At 61.1% G+C, this 13,183-nt stretch overlaps 1 protein-coding gene across 20 annotated transcripts in view; it reads right to left on the bottom strand.

Annotated features, from left to right (window-relative positions):
- EIF4G3 (eukaryotic translation initiation factor 4 gamma 3) overlaps positions 1 to 13,183 on the bottom strand; it is a 216,756-nt gene that overhangs the window by 29,174 nt on the left and 174,399 nt on the right. For all 20 annotated transcript variants that reach the window (XM_064172139.1, XM_064172137.1, XM_064172138.1 and 17 more), the window contains 3 exons: positions 8,373 to 8,477; positions 3,888 to 4,020; positions 1,532 to 1,626 (listed from right to left, as the gene is read on the bottom strand). In XM_064172139.1, the coding sequence (XP_064028209.1) occupies positions 1,532 to 1,626; positions 3,888 to 4,020; positions 8,373 to 8,477 (333 nt within the window). The remainder of the gene's footprint in view (positions 1 to 1,531; positions 1,627 to 3,887; positions 4,021 to 8,372; positions 8,478 to 13,183) is intronic.

Raw genomic sequence — 13,183 nt, 5'->3', positions numbered from 1 at the left:
AGCTCTCTCCTTCCACACTGCAGCTCTCTGCAGCCAGCTCTGCTGGTGCTGTCTGTGTCCAGAAGGGCTTCTCCCAGCTGAGCTGCAAGCCCAGACAAAAGCAGGCTGAGTCCCTGCTGGCAGCTAAGCTCTGGAGGCTGTTGTCTGACTCTCACAAGAACAAACTCAGCTTCATCTGCAGGGCTAAGCCTGCCCAGGGTTTGCTCTGCAGCTCTGCCACCTTGCAGGCAGTGGGGCTGAGATTCATGGAGAATGACTTTGACTGGGACAGGGAAGGTAGAGGAACTGCCCTGAGTTATGTGACAGGCAAAGCTCTTGCCAGAAGTCCCAGAGCCCCTGAAGATCACCAGCAGAAATCTCCAAGCTTGCCTAACCTGCAGCCTGACATAACTGTCCCCAAATCACCACTTGAGTGGCACAAGAGCAGGAGGAGGCTCAGCTGGAGGATGGCTGTGAGGGTCTGTCACATACTGAGGGATGTGACTGCACCACGTAGAGCCCAGGCAGGCTGGGAAGGAGGACACAGCTCCCCTTGTGCCACCTGAGCCTCCCCAGCCCAGGGTGCTGCCCTCTGTGACATGGCAGGAACGTTTTGGCAGCCTCATCCTGTTGGGAAGCAGAGTAGGGCCTGGAGGACTTGAGGCAGCAAGGACTGAGGCCTCCCTCTCTGTTTGAGACCTCATCTCTAACAGGCACTTGAGCACAGCAGCACAGAACCACAGGCTGGTGGGGCTGGAAGGGACCTCTGGAGACCACCCAGTCCAACCCCCTGCCAAGCAGCATCCCCCAGGGCAGGAACACAGCCAGGTGGGTTTGGAATCTCTCCAGAGGAGACTCCACAACCTCTCTGGGCAGCCTGCTCCAGGGCTCCAGCACCCTCACAGCAAAGAAGCTTCTCCTCATGTTGAGGTGGAACCTCCTGGGTTCAAGCTGTACCTTTTGTCCCTTGTCCTGTCACTGGGCACCACCCACCAGAGCCTGGCACCCTCATCCTGACCCCCACCCCTCAGATAGTTAATAGATAGGCACTGATCAGGTCCCCTCTCAGCCTTCTCTTCTCCCAGGCTAAACAGCCTCAGGGCTCTCAGCCTCTTCTCATAGCAGAGCTGTCTCAGTCCCTTCATCACCCTCACAGCCTCCCCTGGCCTCCCTCCAGCAGCCTCCTGTCCCTCTTGAGCTGGCAGCCCAGACCTGGAGACAGGATTCCAGCTGTGCTGATGTGCTGCACTGTGCCCCTCCCGATGCCCCAGCTCAGTTTCCCTCTTCACCACTCAGTAAGGTGCAGATTTGCCACCCAAGGACCCTTCTGGGTCACTCACTGCACACCAGGAACCCAAACCAAGCCAAGTGCAGGCAGGCTCCCCTGCCCCAGGCCCAGCAGAGCAGGAGCATGCAGAAGCCTGCAGCTTCCTCCTGCTGCATTTAGGCCCAGATTAACTCAGGCCCCAGGTTCTGAGCTCTACAGCCCAGAATAGTCCTCCCCAGCCTGGCAGGTGCAGCACTGCCAGACCCTGCCCCTCCTGCCACCTACCTTGGTGATTTTAAGGAACTTGGTGGGGTCCAGCACTCTGCTGTTCTTTGCCCCCTGCACAGTGTTCCAGCCTCCTTCCTCCACCCGCTGCACACCTGCAGGGACAAGCACAGAGCCTCAGCCCCTGCCGGGCTGCACCCCACCCCCACCCCCACCCCCACCGCTGAGCTCTGCAGCAGGAGGCAGCAGAGGGACACAGCTCTGCTAAGCCTCAGCATGGCTCTGTGCAAGGCTCCTGCCTTGGGCTGTGGCATGGAAGCAGAGAAGGGCAGGGGAAGCTCTGGAGATCTTCCAGTCCAAGCCCCTGCCAGAGCAGGGCACCCACAGCAGCCTGCCCAGGAGCTGGGGGGGGCTGGAAGCTCTCCAGACAAGGAGACTCCACAGCCTCCCTGGGCAGCCTGCTGCAGGCCTCCAGCACCCTCACACCAAAGGAGCTTCTCCTCCTGCTCAGGTGAAAGCTGCTGGGCTCCAGCCTGTGCCTGCTGGGCAGCCCTGAGGGAGCCTGGCCCCAGCCTCCTGACACCCACACCTGGCAAACACCCCCCAGATCCCCTCTCAGCCTTCTCTCCTCCAGCACAGCAGCCCCAGGGCTCTGAGCCTTCCCTTAGCACACAGCTGTCCCAGTCCCTCTTCATCCTCACAGCCTCCACTGGACTCTCCCCAGTACCTCTCTTGAACTGGGGAGCCCAGAACTGGGCCCAGGCCTGCAGTCATGGTCTCACCTGGGCAGAGCAGAGGGGGAGGAGAACCTCCCCTGAGCTGCTGGCCACACTCTTTGCAGTGCCATCAGCCTTGCTGCCCACGGGGACTCACTGCCCTCCCGTGGGCACCCTTCTGCCACCAGCACTGCCAGCTCCTTCTCATGGAGCTGCTTCTCCAGGGAGTGCTCCTTCAGCCCAGGCAGACACAGGCAGCCTGCCCCCCCCAGCACAGGCAGCCTGCCCCCCCCCAGCACAGGCAGACACAGGCAGCCTGCCCCCCCCAGCACAGGCAGACACAGGCAGCCTGCCCCCCCCCAGCACAGGCAGACACAGGCAGCCTGCCCCCCCCAGCACAGGCAGACACAGGCAGCCTGCCCCCCCCCCAGCACAGGCAGACACAGGCAGCCTGCCCCCCCCCCAGCACAGACAGACACAGGCAGCCTGCCCCCCCCAGCACGGACAGACACAGGCAGCCTGCCCCCCCCAGCACGGACAGACACAGGCAGCCTGCCCCCCCCAGCACAGGCAGACACAGGCAGCCTGCCCCCCCCAGCCCAGGCAGACACAGGCAGCCTGCCCCCCCCCAGCACAGGCAGACACAGGCAGCCTGCCCCCCCCAGCACAGGCAGACACAGGCAGCCTGCCCCCCCCCCAGCACAGGCAGCCTGCCCCCCCCAGCACAGGCAGACACAGGCAGCCTGCCCCCCCCAGCACAGGCAGCCTGCCCCCCCAGCCCATGCAGACACAGGCAGCCTGCCCCCCCCAGCCCATGCAGCCACAGGCAGCCTGCCCCCCCCCCCAGCCCATGCAGCCACAGGCAGCCTGCCTGACTTCACTGCAGAACAACCTTGCCAGCAGAGACCTCCCTTTGTGGTGGCTCCTCCTGGTTGGGTTTCCCAGTGCCTGCTGTTGTGACCTGGACCCAGCACCCTCTGTTTGCTCCCAGGAGGTGCCCAGAGCCTCTGCTCACCCCAAGGCACCTCTGTGGCACAGCTTTCAGCAGTGCCAGGCTGGTTCAGACCCAGAACCACTCATGCCAAGTTCCTCCCCTTCCCCCAGGGTCAGTTTGAGGGCACCCAAGCCAAGGCCCAGGTGTGTTTCCTTTATGCCTTTGTTTTCACAGCATCATTTGATAATCCTTAGGATTAAAGAAGTCCAAAGAGGATTTTCTCCCTGCCCCTCTCCATCCCAGGCACTCAGGTGGTGCCATGCTGAAGGGCTGCTACCAGTTTAAGGCAATGCTGAGGCACTTTTTTCCTTCTGAGTTTCCACCTCACAACTTCAGCAGCTCCAGACAAGGTGGTTCCCCTGGAGACCAGACCAGATCAGATCAGATCCTCCTGAAACCAAGGCAGGAGGGGCTGGCAAAGCTGGCCTGCAGGGAGCTGCTCTGGCAGGTCTCTGGCAGCCCATCACAAACCCAGAGCTGGTTTCCACCTGTGTGAAACCCTTGGCCTGGGCTTGTTTATTTCTACCCCAGCAATCCAGAGCCAGGCCGTGGCAAAAGCCTGCTCCTTCTCCAGCATCAAGCCACAATCAGGTCCCAGTTCCCTCTCCTGATCAGAAGCCAAATTCTCTTCTTTCAAGTGGGATCCCCTCTGGGGCTCCTGCTGTGAGAGCAGTGAGAGGAGCTGCCAGCTAGGCTGGTGCTTTACCTGGTCTCCTCTTCTCTTTGGTCATGAGTTGTTGGACCTTCCTCTGTTCCTCCTGCTCTTCAATCTTGGCTTCCTTATGGATCTGCTCGATGGTCTTGGGGCCCTGGTCTGCCCTCCTTGACACCCAGTTGCACTAGGGGGGAAGCAGAGATGTGCTCAGAGACACTCCAGGGCAACACTGCCAAAGGGGACCTGGAACATCAGGAATGAGGCCTGAGCCCCCCTCAGCAAGGTGTCAGAGGCTGCTCCCTGAGGGGCCAGGAGAGATTGTGTGCTGCTGGGTGATGCTGTGCCTGTGGCTGTCCCAGCACCACAGCTCAGAGCCTCCCAGAATGGCTCAGGTTGGAAGGGACCTCAGAGCTCATCCAACTGCATCCCCCTGCCATGGGCAGGGATGGGTCTCAGCTGGACTCAGCTGCTCAGGGCCTCATCCAACCTGGCCTTGAAGACCCCCAGGGAGGAGGCAGCCACAACCTCCCTGGGCAGCCTCTGCCAGGCTCTCACCACCCTCCTACTGAACAACTTCTTCCTCAGCTCCACTCTAACCCTGCTCTGCCTCAGCTCCAAACCATTGCCCTTGCCCTGCCTCCAGACCCCCTCAGCACAAGTCCCTCTGCAGCCTTCCTGCAGGATCCCTTCAGGCACTGGCAGCAGCTCTGAGGTGCCCCTGGAGCCTTCTCTGCAGGCTGCACCCCCCCAGCTCCCTCAGCCTGTGCTCACAGCAGAGCTGCTCCAGCCCTGCCATCACCTCTGTGGCCTCCTCTGGCCTCACTCCACAGCTCTGTGTCCTTCTGCTGCTGGGGGCAGCAGCACTGGAGGCAGGACTGGAGCTGAGGTCTGAGCTGAGCAGAGCCAAGGGGCACAATGCCCTCTCCTGCCCTGCTGCCCACACTGCCCTGGCTGCAGCCTGGCACCAATGCAAGTTGTGTACCCTGGCAGAGGTTCAGCAGAGAAAGGAGGCTGCAGTGCAGAGCTTAGACACTGCAGCCCTCAGCACCCTGCACATTCCCAGTTTCCAGTCTCCCCAGTTCTGAGGGAAGCTCAGGGGCAGAGGGAGGCTGCTCTGGCTCTCTCCATCTGTCACTGGCACTTTGCTGGAGCCTTTCCCCCAAGCCTGAGGAGAAACCTGAGACCCTGAAACTACAGCAGCTGGAAAGGACTGCACTGCACTTGGAGCTGAGGCTCTGCCTGCCGGGGATGGTGATGGCTCAGGCAGGAATCCTGCAGAGGGAGGTGGAGCTGCCTCCCCACAACCCATCCCACTGCTTGCTGTGTCTGCTCAGCCGTGGCCTGCTCAGCTCTAGCCAGCCCAGAATAAGCAGCCTGCCTCTTTGGCCTGCTGCAGCCTCACTGCAGCCTCTGGGCTGATTTTCTTTGCCTGTCCTGCAGTCAGAACAGTGCCTCCAGCTCCCCAGAACCCCCCAGCAGCTCTCTGAGAGGCAAGTGAAGCTTCAGCCCAGTGCTGTCTGGTGGCTAAAGGCAGGGTGGGACCAGCACCTCCCTGGGTGAAATCAGAGCTGCTGGGGCAGGTCTGTGCAAGCTGCAGCCACAGCTCCAACGGCAGCGAGCAGAGACTCCCTGCAGGGGCCAGGGCTCCAGCTGTGCTGCCTCCAGACACTGCTTGAGCACAACACAGAATGCTTCAGGTCGGGACAGACCTTTGGCATCAAGGCCAGCCCTTAGCCCAGCACTGCCAGGGCACCACTCGAGCCTGCAGCACCACAGCTCCACGGATCTGACACCCACCCAGGGATGGGGACTGCACCACTGCCCTGGGCAGCCTGGGCTGGGCTTTCACAATCCTCAAGGAGAAGGAATTGTTCCTCATGGCCAAGCTGAACCTCCCCTGAGGCAACTTGAGGCCATTTCCTCCTGTCCTCTTATTTCCTGGGAGAGCTGCAGAGAGCCATGAGGTCTCCCCTCAGCCTCTCCAGGCTGCACACCCCCAGCTTCCTCAGCTGCTCCTCCCCAGCCCTGCTCTCCAGACCCTTCCCCAGCTTCCCTGCCCTTCTCTGGACCTGCTCCAGCCCCTCAATGCCCCTCTTGAAGTGAGGAGCCCAAAACTGAACCCAGGACTCAAGGTGTGGCCTCATCAGTGCCCAGTCCATGGGGACAGTCCCTGCCCTGCTCCTGCTGCCCACACTGTTGCTGATCCAGGCCAGGCTGCTGGTGCCCTTCTTGGGCACCTGGGCACCCCCATGCTCACCTTCAGCTGCTGTCACTCATCTCCTCCAGGTCTTTCTTTGCTGGGCAGTTTTGAGCCACTCTGCCCCAGCCTGGGGCATGTTTGTTGGGACTCAGGTGCAGGACCCAGCCTGGCCAGACCATGGCCATGGGCAGGTCCCTGTCTGCACCACCTCTACAGCTGTCCACATCAGGTGATTAACTTCCAGAGCTTTGTGTGGACTCAGCAGCATCACTTTCTGCTGCAGCACAGACTCCATTTGCCTTTGCCTGCACTGGAAGGCCAGCAGCCAGCCAGCAGCCAGCTGGGGGTGCCAGCAGGACCAGCTTCTGATGAGCCACACTGCCATGAACAGGAGCCCTCATGGCTTTGACAGCCACACCAAGTGCTGCCCCTCACTTCACAGCTCTCCAGCCCCACCAGCAGCAGGCATCACAGAATTGTCAGGGCTGGAAGGGACCTCAAGGCTCATCCAGTTCCAACCCCCTGCCACAGGCAGGGACACCTCACACCAGATCAGGTTGCTCAGAGCCACATCCAGCCTGGCCTTAAGAACTTCCAGGGATGAGGCTTCCATCACCTCCCTGGGCAGCCTGTGCCAGGGTCTCACTACCCTCATGGGGAAGATCTTCCTAAGCTTTAATCTAAATCTGCTCTCCTCTAGCTTGGATCCATCCCCCCTGGTTCCATCACTGACAGGCACTCTAAAAAGTCCCTCCCCACCTTCCTTGTAGCCCCTTTCAGATATTGGAAGGCCACAATAAGGTCACCTCAGAGCCTTCTTTTCTCCAAACTGAACATCCTGCAGGGAGGCTGTAGCCAGGTGGGGTTGGGCTCTGCTGCCAGGCAGCCAGCACCAGAAGAAGGGGCCCCAGGCTGAAGCTGTGCCAGGGCAGGTCTAGGCTGGATGTTGTTAGGAAGTTGTTGTCAGAGAGAGTGATTGGCATTGGAATGGGCTGCCCAGGGAGGTGGTGGAGTCTGTGTGGCTGGAGGTGTTGCAGCCAAGGCTGGCTGGGGCACTGAGTGCCATGGTGTGGTTGGTTGGGCAGGGCTGGGTGCTAGGTTGGGCTGGCTGAGCCTGGAGCTCTCTGCCAACCTGCTTCATTCTATGATTCTATCCCCAGCTCTCTCAGTCTGTCCTCAGAGGAGAGGAGCTGCAGCTCTCTGAAGCAGCTACACCCAGAGCAGGTGGAAGGGAAGGCAGCAGAGCTGCAGCTGACACAGCCAAGCACTGGGAATGCTGTGGGGAAAACCACCCAGAGAAGCTCTCCTGGGGAAAGAGCTCAGCTGGCTCTGCTGCAGTGGGGCTGCCCCAGCGGCAGGAGAAGGCAGAGGGAGCACCTGTGAGCACCTCCCTAACATGGAGCAGAGGCTGACAGGAGCAGCTCACTGCCTACCAACACTGCCCCTGCTGAGGGCCAGCTGGAGCTGCTCACTGCCTACCAACACTGCCCCTGCTGAGGGCCAGCTGGAGCTGCTCACTGCCTACCAACACTGCCCCTCCTGAGGGCCAGGTGGAGCTGCTCACTGCCTACCAACACTGCCCCTCCTGAGAGCCATCTGGAGCTGCTCACTGCCTACCAACACTGCCCCTCCTGAGAGCCCACTGCCTGCCAACACTGCCCCTGCTGAGAGCCAGCTGGAGCTGCTCACTGCCTGCCAACACTGCCCCTGCTGAGAGCCAGCTGGAGCTGCTCACTGCCTGCCAACACTGCCCCTGCTGAGAGCCAGCTGGAGCTGCTCACTGCCTGCCAACACTGCCCCTGCTGAGGGCCAGTAGAGCAGCTCACTGCCTGCCAACACTGCCCCTGCTGAGGGCCAGCTGGAGCTGCTCACTGCCTACCAACACTGCCCCTCCTGAGAGCTAGCTGGAGCTGCTCACTGCCTACCAACACTGATCCTCCTAAGGGCCAGCTGGAGCTGCTCACTGCCTACCAACACTGATCCTCCTAAGGGCCAGCTGGAGCTGCTCACTGCCTGCCAACACTGCCCCTCCTAAGCACCAGCTGGAGCTGCTCACTGCCTACCAACACTGCCCCTCCTGAGAGCCAGCTGGAGCTGCTCACTGCCTACCAACACTGCCCCTCCTGAGGGCCAGCTGGAGCTGCTCACTGCCTACCAACACTGCCCCTCCTGAGGGCCAGCTGGAGCTGCCTGAGGTCAGTCAGGCAAAGGAGCAGACCTCCCCCTGAGAGCCCACTCCTGCTGGAAGCTTGGCAATCCCTCACCTGCTGTGAGGGCTCCTGCAGCCCAGCCAGGAAGAGGAAGCTGCAGTTCTCCTTACTGGAGTTGGTACCTACCAGCCTTAGGTCTATAACATCCTGCAGCATGAAGCGAATCCTCGAGGACGTTTTCCTCTCCTTCACAATCTTCTCCATCTGATTGAAATACTGATCCATGCGTGGCTGCACGAGAGAGACAGCAGCATCAGCACCACCACCTCCACCACCACCACCACCATCATCATCTTCACCAGCACCACCACCTCCACCAGCACCACCACCAGCACCATCATCATCTTCACTAGCACCATCACCCCCACCAGCACCACCACCTCCACCAGCACCACCACCTCCACCAGCACCATCATAATCTTCACCAGCACCATCACCTCCACCAGCACCACCATCTCCACCAGCACCACCACCTCCACCAGCACTACCATCTCCACCAGCACCACCACCTCCACCAGCACCACCATCTCCACCAGCACCACCACCTCCACCAGCACCAGCACCTCCCACCAGCACCACCACCTCCACCAGCACTACCATCTCCACCACCACCATCATCATCTTCACTAGCACCATCACCCCCACCAGCACCACCATCTCCACCAGCACCATCATCTCCACCAGCACCAGCACCTCCCACCAGCACCACCACCTCCACCAGCACCACCATCTCCACCAGCACCATCATCATCTTCACCAGCACCATCACCTCCACCAGCAGCACCATCTCCACCAGCACCATCATCTCCACCAACACCATCACCTCTACCAGCACCATCATCATCTCCACCAACACCATCACCTCCACCAGCACCATCATCATCTTCACCAGCACCATCACCTCCACCAGCACCATCATCATTGCACCACCACCATCATCATCTCCATCATCTTCTCCACTGCCACCATTGTGTCCACCAGCACCATCATCATGTCCACCATCACCACCATCATCTCCACCATCATCTCCACCAGTACCACCATCATCTCCACCAGCACCATCATCATGTCCACAAGCACCACCATCATCATCATCTCCACCAGCACCATCACCTCCACCAGCACCACCATCACCTCCACCAGTACTATCATCATGTCCACCACCATCATCATCATGTCCACCAGCACCACCACCATCATCATCATCATCTCCACCACCATCATAACCTCCATCAGCACCACCATCACCTCCACTGCCACCATCATCTCTTCCACCAACACTATCATCTCCATCATCACCTCCACCACCAGCACCATCACCTCCACCAGCATCATCTCCACCACCAGCATCACCTCCACCAGCACCAAGAAGGTCAATGTCTCAGAAGGGAATGAAGCCTCCCTGGGCTGTGGAGCCAGCGGGTTGCTGGCAGCACCTGACAGCATTTGGTGCTGGAAGCACATCTGGAGCCCTGGAGCTGCTCCCTGGGGCAGGCACCGCTGGGCAGCCCTGGGCATGTGCAGGGGCTGAGGCACAAGTCTGGGGGCACCTCCTTGCCCTGCATCTCAAACAGCCTACAGCCCCTGCAGGTATCCAGTGGCTGAGGGCCCTGGGGCTGTTCAGTCTAGAGAAGAGGAGGCTGAGGGGAGACCTTCTTGTCCTCTACAGCTCCCTGGAAGGAGGCTGGAGCCAGGTGGGGTTGGTCCCTTCTCATATACAGCAAGGGCCAGGACAAGAGGAACCAGCCTGAGCTGTGCCAGGGCAGGTTCAGTTGGCCACCAGGAGGAATTCTGCCCAGCAGGGTTCTCAGGCACTGGCCCAGGCTGCCCAGGGAGGTGGTGGAGTCCCCAGCCCTGGAGCTGTTCAAAGGCTGCGTGGATGTGGTGCTGAGGGCTGTGGTTCGGGGCAGTGGCTTAGCAGCAGGGCTGGGGCAGGGAGGGGCTGGAGTCGATGCTCTCAGAGGTGCTGACCTCAGCAGTGCCTGCAGGCTGTGCCGAGCTGGAGATCCTGAAACCACACAAACCCCTGCGGGCCCTCCCGAGGCCCAGCCCAGCCCAGCTGCTGCTCAGCGGCCACCAAAACCCACTCCTGCTCTGCCCCAGCTCCTCCTGCTCCTGGCCGCAGGGAGCTGCCCCAGGAAGCTAAGTGGGCATCCAAGTGCCCTGCACTGTGCTCGTGGTCTGGCTGCTCTGCCAGCCTGGCCTGGCAGTGAGGGCAGAAGCTCTGCTGCTCTCAGCAGGATGCTCAGGGCCTTAGCTGAAGTGGGAGGTCTCACAAGCTCCTCCTCACAGGGTCCCAGGCTGGTCTGGCTCGGAAGGGACCTCACACATCACCCAGTTACAGCCCTCTGCCACGGGCAGGGACACCTCCCATGGGCACAGCTGCTGAAGGCCTCATCCAGCCTGGTCCTGAGCACCTCCATGGGCAGGGACACCTCCCATGGGCACAGCTGCTGAAGGCCTCATCCAGCCTGGTCCTGAGCACCTCCATGGGCAGGGACACCTCCCATGGGCACAGCTGCTGAAGGCCTCATCCAGCCTGGTCCTGAGCACCTCCATGGGCAGGGACACCTCTCATGGGCACAGCTGCTGAAGGCCTCATCCAGCCTGGTCCTGAGCACCTCCATGGGCAGGGACACCTCTCATGGGCACAGCTGCTGAAGGCCTCATCCAGCCTGGTCCTGAGCACCTCCATGGGCAGGGACACCTCCCATGGGCACAGCTGCTGGAGGCCTCATCCAGCCTGGCCCTGCAGAGCTCCCGAGCCATGGTGTGCTGGAGGCTGAAGTGGCCTGCACCGAGCCCTGGGGCGGTGCCTCAGAAGGCTGCCTGAGGTCTGGCCTGGGCTGTGCAGGCTCCATGAAGCTCTCCCCCTCGGCTGCTGGGCTGGGGAGCTGCAGGGCAGCTTTACCAAACGCCTCCCATGTCCTGTGCCGAAAGTGAGGGAACCTCAAATGCACAGGGAAATCCCTCTGCAGGTCTGCGCTGGCCTCGCCTTGGGGAGCTTCAGCTCCAGGCAAAGGCTCCAGGGCAGGGTTAGGAGGGTAGGGGAAAGGTCTGCCGGGGGTGTGCCCCAGGAGCTGTGCTCGCAGCCAACACACACCCGCAGCTGCCACGCAGGCAGCACACAGGACACTGCCCCGCGAAGGGAGAGGCACCCTGGGATGAGAGAGCTGCGCTGAGCTGCCTCCTGCTCCAAACCCTGCACTCTGAGCTGCCTCCCTGCTCCAAACCCTGCTCTGAGCTGCCTCCCTGCCCCAAACCCTGCACTCTGAGCTGCCTCCCTGCTCCAAACCCTGCTCTGAGCTGCCTCCCTGCCCCAAACCCTGCACTCTGAGCTGCCTCCCTGCTCCAAACCCTGCTCTGAGCTGCATCCCTGCTCCAAACCCTGCACTCTGAGCTGCATCCCTGCTCCAAACCCTGCTCTGAGCTGCTTCCCTGCCCCAAACCCTGCACTCTGAGCTGCTTCCCTGCTCCAAACCCTGCTCTGAGCTGCTTCCCTGCCCCAAACCCTGCACTCTGAGCTGCCTCCCTGCTCCAAACCCTGCACTCTGAGCTGCATCCCTGCTCCAAACCCTGCTCTGAGCTGCTTCCCTGCTCCAAACCCTGCACTCTGAGCTGCTTCCCTGCTCCAAACCCTGCACTCTGAGCTGCTTCCCTGCTCCAAACCCTGCACTCTGAGCTGCTTCCCTGCTCCAAACCCTGCACTCTGAGCTGCTTCCCTGCCCCAAACCCTGCACTCTGAGCTGCCTCCCTGCTCCAAACCCTGCTCTGAGCTGCCTCCCTGCTCCAAACCCTGCACTCTGAGCTGCATCCCTGCTCCAAACCCTGCACTCTGAGCTGCTTCCCTGCTCCAAACCCTGCTCTGAGCTGCTTCCCTGCTCCAAACCCTGCACTCTGAGCTGCCTCCCTGCTCCAAACCCTGCACTCTGAGCTGCTTCCCTGCTCCAAACCCTGCTCTGAGCTGCCTCCCTGCTCCAAACCCTGCACTCTGAGCTGCTTCCCTGCTCCAAACCCTGCACTCTGAGCTGCCTCCCTGCTCCAAACCCTGCACTCTGAGCTGCCTCCCTGCTCCAAACCCTGCTCTGAGCTGCCTCCCTGCCCCAAACCCTGCTCTGAGCTGCATCCCTGCTCCAAACCCTGCACTCTGAGCTGCTTCCCTGCTCCAAACCCTGAGCTCTGAGCTGCTTCCCTGCTCCAAACCCTGCACTCTGAGCTGCCTCCTGCTCCAAACCCTGCACTCTGAGCTGCCTCCTGCTCCAAACCCTGCACTCTGAGCTGCCTCCTGCTCCAAACCCTGCACTCTGAGCTGCTTCCCTGCTCCAAACCCTGCTCTGAGCTGCCTCCCTGCTCCAAACCCTGCACTCTGAGCTGCCTCCCTGCTCCAAACCCTGCACTCTGAGCTGCCTCCCTGCTCCAAACCCTGCACTCTGAGCTGCCTCCCTGCTCCAAACCCTGCACTCTGAGCTGCCTCCTGCTCCAAACCCTGCACTCTGAGCTGCTTCCCTGCTCCAAACCCTGCACTCTGAGCTGCCTCCCTGCTCCAAACGATGTGCTTTGAGCTGCCTCCCTGCTCCAAACCCTGCACTCTGAGCTGCCTCCCTGCTCCAGACCCTGCTCTGAGCTGCCTCCCTGCTCCAAACCCTGTGCTCTGAGCTGCTTCCCTGCTCCAAACCCTGCACTCTGAGCTGCTTCCCTGCTCCAAACCCTGCACTCTGAGCTGCCTCCCTGCTCCAAACCCTGCACTCTGAGCTGCTTCCCTGCTCCAAACCCTGCACTCTGAGCTGCCTCCCTGCCCCAAACCCTGCACTCTGAGCTGCTTCCCTGCCCCAAACCCTGCACTCTGAGCTGCCTCCCTGCTCCAAACCCTGCTCTGAGCTGCTTCCCTGCTCCAAACCCTGCACTCTGAGCTGCCTCCCTGCTCCAAACCCTGCACT

The sequence above is a fragment of the Pogoniulus pusillus genome, chromosome 36, assembly GCF_015220805.1.
Source record: "Pogoniulus pusillus isolate bPogPus1 chromosome 36, bPogPus1.pri, whole genome shotgun sequence".
NCBI classification, from domain to species: domain Eukaryota; kingdom Metazoa; phylum Chordata; class Aves; order Piciformes; family Lybiidae; genus Pogoniulus; species Pogoniulus pusillus.
This window is presented reverse-complemented; position numbering and strand designations above follow the sequence as displayed.